This window comes from Kogia breviceps, chromosome 4 (assembly GCF_026419965.1).
Source record: "Kogia breviceps isolate mKogBre1 chromosome 4, mKogBre1 haplotype 1, whole genome shotgun sequence".
NCBI classification, from domain to species: Eukaryota; Metazoa; Chordata; class Mammalia; order Artiodactyla; family Physeteridae; genus Kogia; species Kogia breviceps.
This window is the reverse complement of record NC_081313.1, coordinates 100241117-100257719: the sequence shown is the minus strand read 5'-3', so window position 1 is coordinate 100257719 and position 16603 is coordinate 100241117. Positions and strand designations below refer to the sequence as shown.

The 16603-nt window shown below is 37.6% G+C and overlaps 1 protein-coding gene across 1 annotated transcript; it reads right to left on the bottom strand.

The window, feature by feature from the left end:
• Nucleotides 1–869: 869 nt before the first annotated feature.
• FTMT (ferritin mitochondrial) lies at nt 870–1598 on the bottom strand. Its single transcript, XM_059059881.1, has one exon. It carries the CDS (start codon nt 1596–1598, stop codon nt 870–872), a length of 729 nt encoding a protein of 242 aa, XP_058915864.1.
• Between the last annotated feature and the right edge of the window lie 15005 nt (nt 1599–16603).

Sequence of the window (16603 nt, the reverse complement as noted above, 5' to 3'; positions counted from 1 at the left end):
TATCTGTATAGTTATATTATCATTGTTAAAACACGTGCAGAAAAAGCTAGCTGAGATTGGGTTTGTTTAGGAAACACTGAGCTAAACAAAAAATGATCAAAGATTTTTTTGTTTGGTTTTTGTTTTTAATTTCAAGACTTCCCAGAGCCCTTGAAATGCTAACATATATTGTGACTTTCCAAGACCAGCACTGATACCTTTTTTTGCTTCTCTTGAATTTATTTGATCAAAAAATCCTTCAAAAACAGATCACAAATTTGAGAAATCTGGAACTGGAAATAGTTGCCAGTATATTGGGCACATTTTCAAGAGTCTGTAGTAAGATAATCCTTCAAAAACAGACCACAGATTTGTTATAGAATTTTGTATGTATGATTTTTACAGTATTATATATTCTTCATCTTGTTATAGTTCTTTGCATATTTATCTTACACATTTTCCCACTCTAGCCTTTAACATAAGGTCTTGAAAATAGCAGGCATTTGTTGAGTTAAATATCATGGAATTTTAGTGAAGGGTCATGGTCTGGAATAATATTTGGTAACCACAGAAATTTAGTTTGCATCTATTTCAGTAGCTTTCTTTTTGCAGTCTTTTTTATACCATCTCATCCTGGGCTGGGAAAATTATCTTGATGCTGGGCAAAAAGCCACTGTTAACATGGGGCTACATACATATTCTCTACAAATCACTTTATTGGGACATTGTAACAGAAGAATATGAAAGGAAAGGAGGAACAATTGGTATAAAACTATGGTTTGAACCACAGATCTCTGAACACTGTCCATAAAATAGGCCGTAAAATAAAAAGGAAGCAGCTGCCTCTGGGTCCTGGCACACCCTGGGCAGTGGAGAAGACAGCCTATGGGTTAGTTCTGATTGTTTTCATTTCCAAGGGTATGACTGTCAAAAAGGTACTCTGCCAGGCCAGAATCTGGGGCTCCCATCTTAACCAAGTTGTGCACGTGGTCACCTAGTTGTTTGATAGACTTCACCTGCTCATTCAGATAGTGGGTTTCCAGGAAATCGCACAAGTGGGGGTCACCTTTCTCTGAGGCCAGAGTGTGCAATTCCAGCAACGACTGGTTCACATTCTTTTCCATAAGCAGAGCACACTCCATGGCATTCAGCCCGCTTTTCCAGTCGTCCTGGTCCGGTTTCTTGATGTCCTGTAGGCAGATCTGTCCTCCCCGCTGGTTCTGCAGCCTCATCAGCTTCTCCGCGTGCTCGGTCTCCTCCCGGGACAATCGAAGGAAATATCTGGCGAAGTTGTGCAAGGCCACGTCATCTCGGGAGAAGTAATAGGCCATAGACAAGTACACGTAGGACGCACAGAGCTCCAGGTTGATCTGGCGGTTGATGGCGGCCTCGGAGTCCGGGTGGAAGTTCTGGCGCACCCTGGAGGGGGCGCCGGCTGGCCCTGCTGGCCCCCGCGAGGAGGCGGCTGCGGCCAGCGGGCGGCGGGGGGCGGCGGGCGGAGAGCCCGAGGGCCGCCCGGGGACCCAGCGCGGCGGGAGCGCGAAGCCGTGGCGCGCCCTGCGCAGGGACACCAACGAAGTGCTGATGTGCTTGGAGAGGAACAAGAAACAGGGCAGCATGGCCTCTTCTCTTTAGAAGTGGGGAAACTGAGGCCAGGCCGGCTCAGCGCGCCGGGGTGTCAGATCTGAATCAGAATGCAGCTTTAGGTGACGGCGACTGCGTCACACTCCCCTTCCAGAGGCACCGAATTCTAGGCGGAGGGAGGCTGGGGGCGCGCGGCAGTCGCAGTTGGGAAAAGGCAGATGACAGTTACAAACATTGCACCCATCGTCGCCGAAAGACTTCTGCTCTTGGGCGTTTGTAATTTACTATTTCACGTAAGTTAAAAATACTGTCAAAAACTAGACGCTGTGACTTGCAAAAGAAAGGATGGAGCCAAGCCACACTTGCCCTCCCTCTCTGACCTTTTTCTGTCCAAGGACCAAGGGATGGGAGAGGCAAGGCAGTGAAATAGGGTAAAACAAAAGTCACCACCAATTCATCTGAAAGTAAATAAAGGTCTACACCCAAAGAGGATATTTATAAATTGACTTTCGGGTTACTTTAACAAATTTAAGTGTGGAAATAGTTGCCAGTATATTGGGCACATTTTCAAGAGTCTGTAGTAAGATAATGCTTTCTTTTAAAAGGACATATTTTTAGATACAAAATTTATCTTCATTGTAAAAAATCAGATATATAAAATGTAGGAAGAATATATAAACTAGCTCTAAACTTGTTACTTGATGTAGATACATATCTATGATGTAGATACATATTTTTAAAAGGACAATTTAAAAAATTTAAAATAGGCTTTGGTTTTAAAAGAATGTATATAACTGTTGTAATGTATTGAGAAAATGATAATTAACTCACAGAAGAAAATTCAAAACATTCCTAATCCTTCCTCTACCCAGAGAGAACCATTGTTAAAATGTTGATGTTAATCCTCACAGATTAAAATAACATAAAAAAATAGATACCACAGACGCACCAAAGTAAATATACACACTTTTAACAGCTTATAGAGGTATAATTGACATAAAAACTGAAGATACTTAAAGTGTACAACTTGCTAGAGTTTCACACACACACACACACACACACACACACACACACACACACACACACACATATACACATCCTGAAATCATCACCAAAATCGAGATAATGAACATATTCATCACCTCTTAAAGTCTCCTCATGCCCCTTTGTATTTTATAATACCTCTTTTCTGTCTCTTTCTGCTTCACCTCATCCTAGGCATCCACTGATCTGCTTTTCCTCACTAAATAGATTAGTTTGCATTTTGTAGAATTTCATATAAATGGAATCAGTATGTATACCTTTTTGCCTGATTTCTTTCATTCAGCATAATTATTTTGAGATCCACTCAAAATTGTAGTGTGTATCAATAGTTTTCATTGCTGAGTAGTATCCCATTGCTGAGGACATACCACTGTTTGTTTATCCTTTTACCCACTGATGAACATTTTGATTATTTACAGTTTGGGGCTATTAAAATAATGCTGTTATGAATGTTCCTGTACAAGTCTTTGTGTGGTTATATGCTCTCTTTACTCTTGGGTAAATACTTTGTGTGGAAAGGCTGGATCATATATGACACATGAATGTTTAACTTTTTAAGGAATTTCAAATTGATTTTCAAAGTGGTTGTACCATCTTACATTCCAACCAGCAGCGTGTGAGAGTTAAGTTCCTTCACATCCTTGCTAACACTTGCTGTTGTCATTTAAAATTTTTTTATTTTACTGTATTTATTTTTAAATTTTCATTGGAGTATAGTTGATTTACAACATTGTGTTAGTTTCAGTTGTCGTTTAATTTTAATTTAAAGTTTAAATTTTAGCCATTCTAGTAGGGTATACTGGTATTTCACTGTATTTTTAATTTGCATTTCCATAATAATTAATGATGCTGAGTATATTTTCACATACTTCTTTGACAACCATATGTCTTAGGTGAAGTATATGTTCAAACCTTTTTCTCATTTATTTATTGGGTCATTTTTTTTCTTACGGTTGTTTAATTTCTTATGATTAATATCTGGGTCTCTGATATTAGTACTGCTTCTGTTCAGGTCTTTATATTATCTGTATGTTACCTTCTCTATATTACTTTCTTATATTTCTGTGCACAAGTCAAATGACCTTTCTAGGTCAGTTTCCTCAGTTGTAAATTTAGGATCCTACTTACCTCTAGTGAGTGGTTGAAAAGATTAAATAAGAGAATGTATGCATAGGAATTATCACAGTGCTTGTTACAGAATAAGCACTCAAAATATTCTTTCATAGTTTTTAATTGGATAATTTCTATTTCATTATTCAAAATCAACATATTATTGAGCAAGCAATGATGGTTATTATTACATTTGGCAAGACTTCCATATCTTATAAAGAATGCTGATGTGTATTATATTGTTGCTATCATGCATGGGTCGTGAGGTAGAAATTCTTTTATTATATGAACATATCAAACTTGTAGCTTTGTAGTACGCTCCCTGGTCTCAAATGAGCTTCTTAAAGTGTTCCACACATAAAGATGGATACCTCAGATCTAGTTGCCCTCAAACTCGGCTAGTAGAATATGATTGATATTCACCAAGTGATTTCTCACTAATTTTTGCTTCTCTAGACCCATTTCTGCTTTTATTTTCCTCAAACTTTTTCTACTCCTAAAATGTAGTGCCCTAAAGAGAGGTTATGAAAATGATTCTTTAGAGTGGTATTAAATGCCAACTACTGCTACTAGTGTTTTAGGAGAAATGATGCTCTTCATATAAATGCTTATCTCCAAGGTAATAAAAAGCATAGATATAAAACAAATACAATACATGAGATATAATGCAAAACAGTGCCATAATATAAAATGCATATTTAAATATCCCATGTTAACTTGTCAAAAATGTTTCTTTTTCCCATTACAAAGTTTGTCATATATTTTGTTAGACTTTGAAAATGTGAGGATCTGGTAAGTGTTATTTGTATCTTATGGGCATTTTGATTTCTAGTATTCACAGTAAAACTAATGTCGTTCTACCAAAAATACGAACCTAGACCATTGCCTACCACTCTTCACAGATCATTTCTTCCTCAGTTTTAATGGCTTCTTCTATTCCTTGAACACCTCCTTAAGCTTTTATGCTTCTCCAGGGTTCCCTCTGCTTTCTCACTGTCTTCTCCTCCCTTCTTTCACTGCCTCATGAAATCCATCTCATCTCTTAAGGTCCCATCAAATATGTTACCTTCTCTATAAGTCTTATATAACCTCATTCACAGTTCATCACTACTTTTTGTTGTTGTTGGCAAAGACTTTTTTTATATTGAGAGTATACCATATCATAATTATAATATTATTGTAGTTATAATTCCTTGTATATAACTGTGTGTATGTGTCCTTAAGGGCAGAGCTATCATCTTATTCATTTTAGAATCCCCAGGCCTAGCACAATGCTTGACTATTTTTAAGAAGCACAAATAAATCCTTTCAGGTGCCAAAATAGAAGTGGATAGAAATTCTTATTTCATATAACATACCAGTTGGGCCTAATGCACTTTTATAAAGTATATTAATAGATGACTTCACTTCAAATTATTTGAGTCTGTCCAGAAAACCTCTGTACTTTGATTTCAGTCTCCAAATGAATAAAAGTATCCACTCATTTCTTTTTTATAGATATATTGGTTAAATTATTTATTTTATATGCTAAAATGCTTTGCCAGTTGGAAATTTAAAACTATATGAATGTGGATTGTTATTCACTGTCATTTTTAAATTTATGTAACATATAGATCAAATTTTATCATGTTATTTTCTTTAAAGCATTTGGTTGTAAATACTAAATATATATATATATATATATATATATTTTTTTTTTTTTTTTTTATTTTTTTTTTTTTGCGGTATGCGGGCCTCTCACTGTTGTGGTCTCTCCCGTTGCGGAGCACAGGCTCCGGATGCGCAGGCTCAGCGGCCATGGCTCACGGGCTTAGTTGCTCCGCGGCATGTGGGATCTTCCCGGACCAGGGCACAAACCCGTGTCTCCTGCATCGGCAGGCGGATTCTCAACCACTGCGCCACCAGGGAAGCCCAATATATATTTTTTAATACATTTATTTATTTTTATTTTTGGCTGCATTGGGTCTTCATTGCTGCGTGTGGTCTTTCTCCAGTTGCGGAGAGCAGGGGCTACTCTTGGTTGCGGTGCGTGGGCTTCTCATTGCGGTGGCTTCTCTTGTTGTGGAGCACGGGCTCTAGGTTCGCGGGCCTCAGCAGCCGTGGCTTACGGACTCTACAGCGCAGGCTCAGCAGTTGTGGCGCACGGGCCTAGTTGATCCGCGGCATGTGGGATCTTCCCAGACCAGGCTCGAACCCGTGTCCCCTTCATTGGCAGGCAGACTCTCAACCACTGCACCACCAAGGAAGCCCAATACTAAATATATTTTTTTAAATTACCTACCTTGGAAAATATTTAAACAACACTCTACATTTTTGCATAAAATAGATGGGAATAGAGTCATAATGAGGGAAAGAAAAGATGAAAAGTAACTCCACTCTCATTTGTTTTTGCAATGAAGGTACCTTTTCTCCTTTTCTCATTTCTTTTTATTTTCACTTTTACATTCAAACAAGGTTAGTCACATAAGTAACTCTTCATTTTCACTACTGATCCTGGCCCTTTCTAAAATTGCTTTGCTATGAGACGCCTGTAATGTGACAAAGCCAGAGTGGAGAGAAGTCCATTGATCACTAAGGATTATGTACTTGCTGCTAGTAGAGTATTTGAGGGTTTTGAATAGAGAACAATACAGGAATTTGTCTGAAAAAAGAAAAGGTATCCTATATGTATTGCTATTCTGCTTTTCTTTATAAATATATTGGTTAAATTATTTATTTTTGCAATATAATTGCTATATAATTGCAATAGCAATATAATTGCTATTCCTAGTATTATCACTAGGAAATCTCTCAAAATTCCAAAGGGAGTGGTTGGACTCAGCTGTGGAGCCCTTTCTGGCCTCACCCTGGGGTCCATTCAAAACTGGGAAACGTTCTGGGTCATCTGATAAATGAGCCAGAACTAAACTCTCAAGTGCAGTGCATGCTGCCTCTGAATCTGGAAGAGGTCTAGCAAACTGTTTTATTCATTCATTTTATTCATCTAGGGTCAGAGGTGCAAGGTGAGGTAGCTCTTACTTTACCTTGCATAAGGTGTCTGGCAAGCCTCAAACTTTTAGACTCCTAAAACTACACCAGTATTCCACCCACTGGTTGGAATACTTCCACCTTCTTACCTGAGTATCCAGAGTCCTTCTTTGCTCACCAGATCTGATTAGCTTAGTGCCATCATTCTAACAGGATGTGCTGTGGAATGTTCAGATGAACCAGCTGTCTTTGGACTTACTGTGACAGAGAGCAGGCAATTTAGCATATCTCTGGAGCAAAGAACTGGAATACACACTGCTGCCTGTCCTAGGTGAATGTGAACTACCTCAGATTCTCCTTCCTGATGGATATTGAAAATAATATATACACTAAGCTCAAAAGTCACATACCATGAACTAGAGACTTAGTCGATCTGTTTTAGTAAAGATGCCATACCTAGAACAACAACTTCAGTTGGGGCTACTGCCTGGATAAGTACACTATGCTCCATTTTGATTCATCTGGTTTTTGCAGAGACTAGATTGGTGACTTAAATGTGGTATAGTAGGGACCATTACCCTTGCCTCATTTAAGTCTTTGGTGATCTCTGATCTCTGCCATTCTACCCAGGGTGTGGTGCTCCTTGGTTTTAAGAACTGTGATGGATGGGGGCTTCTTCTCAGCCTTTCTGTCAGCTCTTACTCCATGTGTCAAGGAATCAATGTGAAGATCCTGGGACCTGCTAAGTTTGTCCATTCCAATTATGCATTCAGGAACTGAGATGATAACAGCTGGATACCTCCATGGATACATTGGACCCAAAGTGAGATAATCCTGGGCCAGAACTTCTTTTGCCATGTGAATTCCATATGCCCTTACTGTAAATAGTGGAACCATGATGGTGCTTTGGGTCGCTGGATATCAGCATGAGTCAGATTCTGTATCCAAGAGGTCTAAGTACTTTTTCTTCAGTGTATGATTACCCAAGCGAGTGTCCATAGGACCTTTTGGGAAAGAAAGAGGGAATTTAAACTGTATACAATTGCCATGCATTTGAAGAGTCCTTCAAGAAGACACAACTCTTCCTTCAACTGATGGGTCAGAGTGTGAGAACTGGTTCTTGTCTGGAAAATGGACAACTGATTATAACTTTCCATCAGGGCAGCTGACATCATTCATTCTGGACTTCTTTTTATTATATCATCTATATCAAGTTGACTCTTCATTCATCTTGCCGCTAGTAAGACTATGGTCAATAGGCATTACACGTATGTCCCTGAAGGTCAATGTCTCCACTTGCCATTTGATCTTGGTGCTATTATAATAAGTAAGTTAACTTTGTTTCTGGTGGTTTTGTGCTGTTTTCTGGATTTGCTATTCTGGAATCCTTTCATATTCATTGATGCTAGGGAACCCAGTACTTTATCTGTAACAGCACCTTTTCTAGGCAGGCCTGGCCTATGCTGCTGAGCTTCTGATTAATGATGGTGACTGCCTCACCATCACATTCTTTTTTGTCTTGTGTAAACAGTGAATGACACCAGCTGGTGGAGTCTTGGATCTTATATAACAGATTCAGTCTAGCATGCTCACTTTCTGAGCCTTTCCTCATTTAGAATTCTTCATTCTCCATTCTGCATAGGCGGTTCTGCTCTTTCCACCTCATTTAACGTGGACTATCAGTATTTTCAAACTCCAAAGAGCCATCCCAGTAGTGTATTAATACTGGTTCTAGGTCTATTGTCAGGAAATTAAATCTTGAGTGTCCCCACATCAATAAAACTCTACCTTACTCAGTCTTATATTCCAACCTCCACTATCCTATAGTCCAACACCCTCAGAATCCACTCCTAAGCCACGCTCTCCCTGTTCATGTCAGTATTTAATAACCAAGTTTTGTCACTCCTTCTAAGTATAATCCCTCTATTCCTTAGCAGGGCCAGCGTTTTCCTACTTAGGCCATGCTGAGATAAGAGCTTAATTATTGATGTAAAGGTGAATGAGTTGAATAGTATTCCCTTAAAATTCATGTCCACCCAGAATCTGTGAATGTGACCTTATTTGGAAACAGGGGTTTTGCAGATATAATCAAGTTAAAATGAGATCATGCTGGATTTTGGTGTGCTTTATTTCAGTGACTGGTGTCCCTTAAAAGAAAAGGGCAATTTAAAACTAACACATAGACACACAAGGGAGAAAGCCATGCAAAGTCAGAGGAAGAGATTAGAGTGAAAGATTCATTGGCTAAGGGATGCCAAGGATTACTGGAGACTGCCACAAGCTGTAAGAGATATGGAAGGATTCTTCTTTAGCATCTTCAGAGACAGAGAGGTTGGCCCTGCCAATATGTTTTGAATTCCTAGAATCCAGAACTATGAGAGAGTTAAGTCTCAGTCCTTCTCTATCAGGGCCCTGATTTTGGTGAAGCCTGCAAATTCAGGCTTCACTGAAATTCTCCCAATTTTATAATCAAGTCCTGTGTCTTGTCTATAGCTCAGGCTACTCTCAGACTCTAGGACAGGGATTTGCAAACTTTTTCTATAAAGGGCCGATATACTCCAGTCATATGAACTTCTTTTTAGACCCTGGAATTTACCCTTTGTTCCTTTCCCGCAGGCTTCTGCGTGCTGTGTCCACTACCTGGAGCACTGTTCTACCCAGAAGTAATCCAAGAGGGTTTGTGGGAAGAGGATTAACAAAATCTTCTCCACTTCTGCATGAGATTATGACTGCTGGTTAGTCTAGTTCTGTTAAGATGTGGAGTGTATGTCTAGGCAATCTTGCTTATGGAAAAATTACCCCTGATTGGCAAATTAACAATGAGCTTTCCTGAGTGTGGTAACTCTTGTTCCTGGGAATGCCCTTAGTGGATTTGCTACAAGAGATATTGGCTCCTCTGGGACATGAGGCTTTTTAGCCAGGTTATCTTCCATACTCATTTTATGGGGATCTTGAGAGGAAGCTTGGTATTTTCTTCCAGGAAGCTGTGGTTCTTATCCTATGTCCTTCTGGGTGGCATGGCACTGGTCTTGTAAGTACAAATGTTTAGTTGAACCCAAGAAGGCCCTTTGGCAGTTGCTACAGGGAATAAAAAATTTTACATGGATTTATCTTCTGACAAGCCCCTTGCTGCCATTGCTTTCCCATAGCTATGCAACTGTGTCTACCATTCCTGCTTTTGCATCTGTGTCTTCTGGCTCATTTCCACTGTCCTTTTTTTTTTTTTTTTTTTTTTTTTTTAAAATCACATTTTAGATGGTTCTTAGAAGCCGTCAGGGAATCCCCAACCCTTTCTACTTACCCTGTTGTGAGAGTGAATTATTATTATCTATTTAGTGTTTTTTTTTACTCCACTAAATTGAAAAATTCTGATTGTTAGGGGAATGTCCATCTTTTTCACTCCTATGTAGCTAGCATTTAGGATGCACTCAGTAATACTGTTAATAAAATGAATTAGGGGCTAAAATTTCCTCAAGTCTCCAAACTCTCCTGGTTCTAAATAATACTTAAGGAACAAAGCTGAGGGGACTTATAATTTGTTTAATAGTTTAGTTATAGTTCATTTAATAGCTTATTTTTTGTCAAGCTCCACTACTAGTAGAGGCCAGTGAATACTAATTTTGAGTCTTATATTCTTAAAGGTTGAATAAAGAGTCATCTTCAATTCAACTGACTCGATTGGATTCAGTTCCAAATATATATATGTCTTGACCAACTGATGCGGGAATAGTAAGAAGCACATGATATGGTTAGAGACTTGGATTTTAGGGCCTCTGTGGATTCAAGATAAAGTGGCAGAGCCACATTCAGTCATTGAAGGTCAACTGTATCAGCATCTCAAACCAGGTGCAGGAGGATTGTGACTGCCTTGTAAAGAAGGTCAGATTTGACTATGGTCTTAAAAGAGGATGGAAAATCTATGCAGAAAAAACATCATGGGAAGCTCCCAAAAGTGAGAGGATAGAGTTTCATTTGGAACAGAAAGAGTGTAAACAAAACTTCGGTGGTGTTTGGTTGCAATATGGACAGTGTGTATATTGTACCTTAGGAGAGAATTGATTTAAATTGGATCAAAGTTTTGAATCTTCTACCTCTAAAAAATTTAATGATTGACTCATATCCTTTCTTGCTGTAATATGGTGCAGTTTGAAATCTTATGAAATAATAAAGTGCTTAAAACATACATGTGCTGACCTTTATATTTGCTTGGGGTAACTATTTTAAGTGCTAGAGCCCTGGGATGCCCCTTCCACCAAAGATGTGGTTTGCCATTGTTACTTAAGTTATATAACACAAGTTTCTTTCAGTCAATGGCTTAGACATCGACAATGATTGATGACAGTAAGTGTATTGTTTTTAAGTTCTTGTGCTCTCTCAATGTTAGCTCAGGAATAAATATGTTTGAAAGTATTATTTTCTTTATGAAAGGAACTGGACACCATGTATTTTGTGTCATAAAATTTTTTTGATAATGATTATTTACTTCTGCTATTATGAATAATTTTATAATTTAAAACAGGATATAGTGATACAGCATTTATGCATAAAGCTCTAAACCTTCTCCAATGATTATAATGAGAAAAGTGGTAGTCACTGATTAGCTGTATGTGGTAAGCCCTATACAAATTATTCTAAGTACTTTCTCTCTCTGTATCTTCACAAAAACACTGTAGCAGGAATCAGTACATCCATTTTGACTGTTCACAAATTACAGAGAATATATGCACATTTATCCGCATTTTTATACAATCTGAAGGAATTTAGGAAAAATGTTTCTAATAATTCCATTTGCAATCAAAATAGAAGGAATATTTTAAAAGTTGAATAGTACGGCAATGCTACCTTTATTGACATGATTTATAGTAGAGAATTTTAGAATCAGAAAGGACCACAGAATTTGTCTATTTCATTCATCTTACTTTATGAATGAAGAAGCTGTGTGCTACAGAGTACTGGCACAGAGTGACAAATCTGGATAGCAACAGGCTTGCCGTAAGACAATATTCTTTCAAGTATACTACACTCACCTAATACATGCTGTATTTTCTCAATAATGCTGTAAAATCATGAGATGTTAGTGCTCACTCAGTGACAGTGGAGTGTGGCTTTCCTTTCTGTCAAACAGAATAAAGCACTGTTTTTCAATAAAGAGTTTCCTATCACCAGAACCTTCTAAACTGAAGATTTAGATGGCTGTGGAGAATCTATTGCTGTAGGGAAATGTGAAATGGCCATTCAATTGTATCTGTTCAGATTGTTTACAAAGGTCAGTGTAGTCAACCACTAATACCATTTAGTAACCACCATATTTTAGAGTGTTATATGAATCCTGTGGGAATCTATAAATAAATCCTGGTCTCAAGAATATCATAAAAACTTTTGATTTAGCAATCCTATTTTGAGAAATTTATTATATGGAAGAAATATGGTACACAGTGAGTACATAAAGACATATGTTAACTTAATTGCAGGGTTGTACATAAAACTAAAACTAAAACTGTCTTTCAGTGGAGCAATGATAAGTTATAGGAGAGTCATACAATGGAACATCATACAGCCCTTTAACAGAATAAAGTAGTTCTCTTTGTGTTAATATGGAGAGGTATTCATAAGATATTTTCAGTGGAAAAATCAATATATATTTGTGTGTGTGTGTATACAATTCTATCTTTGGAGGAAAAAAGAGTGTATATGTAAGTGTAAAATATTAGTAGAAAATTAAGATAGAATAGGTGTGAGAAAGATTAAGAACAAGTGTGCTTGCTGGAAGGGGGAATGAGAAGTTGTGATAGTCTAGAATATAGATGCTAGATGATTGCCCTAGAATCTAGTGCTATTGTATGAGCATAGGTATTGCAGTGGTTTTGATTTTAATCACATTTTTAAAATGTTATTCATATTTTGTCAGCATGTATTACCAGAGATATTTTCTATTACTCTTATTATAATTTGTCCACCTAAATATGACTTATAGTTAAGAGAGTACAGGTTTTACTAACGTTTTTTTTCTGGGTTAAAAATAATATCAATACAAATTTCAGTTCAATAACCTTTACAATAATTTCTTGTTGCCTTTGAACATGAATACATTTCTGTCCAAAAATCTGAAATGTATTTTAAAAAATGAGTTTTGTGGTTCATTTAATTATAAGCCTAAATCTAAGTTGTGTATTTATCTTCATGATATAGAAAAATGGTGTTATCAAACTTCTCACTCACTGAATTGATGACATGCAGTCATGCATGCCTACTGGAAAAACACTAACTAAAATTAATGAAATATGGAGATATTTTAGAATAGTGTATGCAGGACACTTTTGAGACCACCCCTTTTCACCCGGTAATTGTTTCCATAACTGTAGAGATTAGTCATTTTTACCCAACTGATTAAAAGAAAAAATCTCACTTCTCTATTTTCCTCTGCATAAAGTAGGATTTTATTGCTTTGCATTTAGTAAGTACTCATAATGGACATGTCATTCATAGCTTAGGTCTCTGTTCATTTGTAATCCAACCCAGAAAATAGATGGCTGGGACAAGCATGCTATAAAGGTACTCTACCTTTCTTTTTTTCTCTAGCAGATGAAAGAGATCCCTGGTATAAAATCAATCACAAAGCTTGCTGGAATTTCATTGCTGTGGAATTCATAGCTATTCACATTTTTTGACCTTTGGATTCTCCTGACTATGCTCCCTGGTCTCTGGATTGACCTCAAAATCTCCTAGACTTTAATCTTCTCAGATTAATTGTTTGGATTGCAGGGGTGGCATTAAGTTGGAATGTTTTCTGGGGGTCTCTGTTGTTCCTCAATACATTCTAAGTCCCACCACCTGGAAGACGACTGCCATGTATGATTGATTGTGCAGTTTATGTTCTGTGGACAATAGAGTATAACTGAGGGGTCTATAGGTGGCCAAAATCCTGCATGGGTGTCCTGCTTAGCTTGTGTCCCTTGAAGAAAAGTGTGCTCATTGTACAACAACATTGTTCATGTGTCAATCTGGGCCAACTGGGGTTCCCATTTTGGCATTCAAAAATGAGGGGTTCCCATTTTTTAATTTGTACAAAGGCACTGTATGGCTTAGCAGGAGTCCTGACTTGGAAGAATTTTAATTTTAATCCACCTTCTAACGGTATTGAAATTGAGATAGTGATTATGTACTTCAAACTTAGGTCCAAAGGTCCAAATTTTAAAACTTCAAATTTAGTTCTCATTTATGTATTGTTCAAGGACAGAGACCTCATCTTCCTTGTCTCTGAATTCCCAGTGTCTTGGATATTGACTAGTACATTCAACAATAAGTAGTTGATAAGTGAATGGGTAAATGAATAAATGATTGATTTATTCAGATGGCTCCAAATATTACATGTATGGATGGATATTTATGTGATGGGGAGTGGCACCCTTATAGGATAGTACCCTGGATTTCTGTGAGTGGCTGGTAAATGATTTGCTTTATTTCCTGAAGTGTAAAGGAAAGGTTACAAGGGTTTGCTCTAGAAGTGCCACTGGTTGCTACAATTATGCAAAGACATGAGTCCATATATACTTGGTCTATATACCAAGACACAAGTCCAGAGGTAGCTGAAGATCTGTGACGGGGTTAGCAAATGGAAAGCCACAGGCCTTCTAGAGCTGAATGAATCCTAGATGAAGCATAGAGTTTCCTGTGGGAGCCTAAAGATTTGACATCACTAAGAGCCAGCCCTTTAAGATCCCAGCATGTTGCCTAGTGTTATGCACTGAATTTGTTTTCCCTGCAAATCAACATGGTGAAGTCTTAACCCCCAATGTGACTGTATTTGGAGATAGGTTCTTTTATGAGATAATTAGGTTAAATGAGATCATAAGGATGGGACCCTAATCTGATAGGGTTGGTGTTCTTATAGGAAGAGGAAGAGACACCAGGAATGTGTTGTACAGAGGAAAAGCCATGTGAGGACACAGGGAGAAGATGGTCATCCGTAAGCCAAGGAGAGAGTTCTCACCAGAAATCAACCCTGCTGGCACTTTGATCTTAGATTTTTAGCCTCCAGAATGATAAGAAAATAAATTTCTGTTGTTTAAACCACCCAGTCTGTGGCTTTTTGTTAGCACAGCCCTAGCAGACTACTACAGCTAGTAATCCTTTGTTACTAATAAGATTTAACTTACTTTCACAACAAAATCTGTAGAGACTGCTCAGGAGCAGATAATACTACTTACAATGGTTTGTCTTATGATATTTTGACTTTACGATGGCATGAGCTCTATAAGCATTGAGTAAAAACTGTACTTTGAATTTTGGTCTTTTCCTGGACTAGTGATATGCTGTACAATACTCTCTTGTGATCCTGGGCAGTGGCAGTGAGGTGCAGCTCCTAGTCAGCTCTGCAACAGAGACATATACAGTCATTCTGTAATCCATATAGCCATTCTATTTTTCATTTTTAGGACAATATTCAATAAATTGCATGAGGTATTCAATCAACACTTTATCATAAAATAGGCTTTGTGTTAGATGATTTTGCCAACTGTAGGCTAACTTAATTGTTCTGTGCACATTTAAGTAGGCTAGTCTAAGCTATGATGTTCCGTAGGTTAGGTGTATTAAATGAATTTTCAACGTACAGTACTTTCAACTATGATGGGTTTTTCGGGACTTAACCCCATAGTAAGTCAAGGAAGATTTGTAATTTAAATATGGACTCATCAGACCATGTAGGACCATCATAGAAATATGAAAGCAGAGTCTGTGAAAGCTTTTTCGATTCAGGCTTTTTCCAGAGATTAATTATAGTAAGAAATGGAGGAAAGTTAGTAAAGGAGGGGAAAACTACTGAAACTATCAGTTCTCCCCAGTTAAAATTAGGTAAGTGGTATGTTACATCAAGGAAGAGTAATGGCTGAGTTGAATTGTTAGGGCAAGACACACAAAAGGGCAGTGTAGAGACAAAATATAGTAGGCAGTTCACTGTGACACTCTTATCTTGGGTAATATATGTTCCTATATGTGAAAGTTGTTATTTTGGGGAAAGCTGGTAAATAACTGCTATCTCACATAAGATACTCCTTCTCAAAGCACTAATCTTCTCATGGCCAGGGTAAGCTAATCCCTTATGTGTTTATAAAGGTCTTGAATGAAACTTTGTTTTCACGTTAAGGAATCATCACCAGAGAAAAGGATAGCCATACAGTTTCAAATTTAAAGCTGATGAATTCAAATAACAGTTAAAAGAGCTATTTTTCTCTTAGGAATTAAAAATTTATGTTATTTTTTTGGTGATCAAATTTTTTTTGGCCCTATGGAGTGAACTTGAATTTTTAAGTGACATTTACTTCTTAGCACTCATTATTTCCTTTTAAAATTGTTTAACTTGTAAATCTTAGCAGTTTGATGCACATAAATTCATACATGGGTCCTTTATGCTTTGGTAAAAGTACGTTTCAGAATCATTTTAGATGAAAAGCAGTTTCATTATTCTTCACAGTATGTATAAGCCTGAATATACAATGTATGTGTGTGTATATATGTATATAAATATTACATATATACATTTGTGAACAATTCTTATGTCAACTTGTATTATCATTTATGAATAACCTCTAAACAAATCTTCTACTTATGTAATGAAAGCAGTTAGGAAAATAAAGTTGCCTCTATGTATTTAAAACTATCTAATTCTTAGCATTCTCAGCATGTGCCTTACATGGTTGCTAGAAAATTTTTAAATGGCATTTTTTTTTTTTTTTTTTTTTGTGGTACACGGGTTTCTCACTGTTGTGGCCTCTCTTGTTGTGGAGCACAGGCTCCGGATGCGCAGGCTCAGCAGCCATGGCTCACAGGCCCAGCCGCTCCACGGCATGTGGGATCTTCCCGCACCAGGGCATGAACCCATGTCCCCTTCATCGGCAGGCGGATTCTCAACCACTGTGCC

Excerpts from the sequence above, each read along its gene's own strand:
- FTMT (XM_059059881.1), bottom strand. The coding sequence starts at position 1,598 with ATGCTGCCCTGTTTCTTGTTCCTCTCCAAGCACATCAGCACTTCGTTG.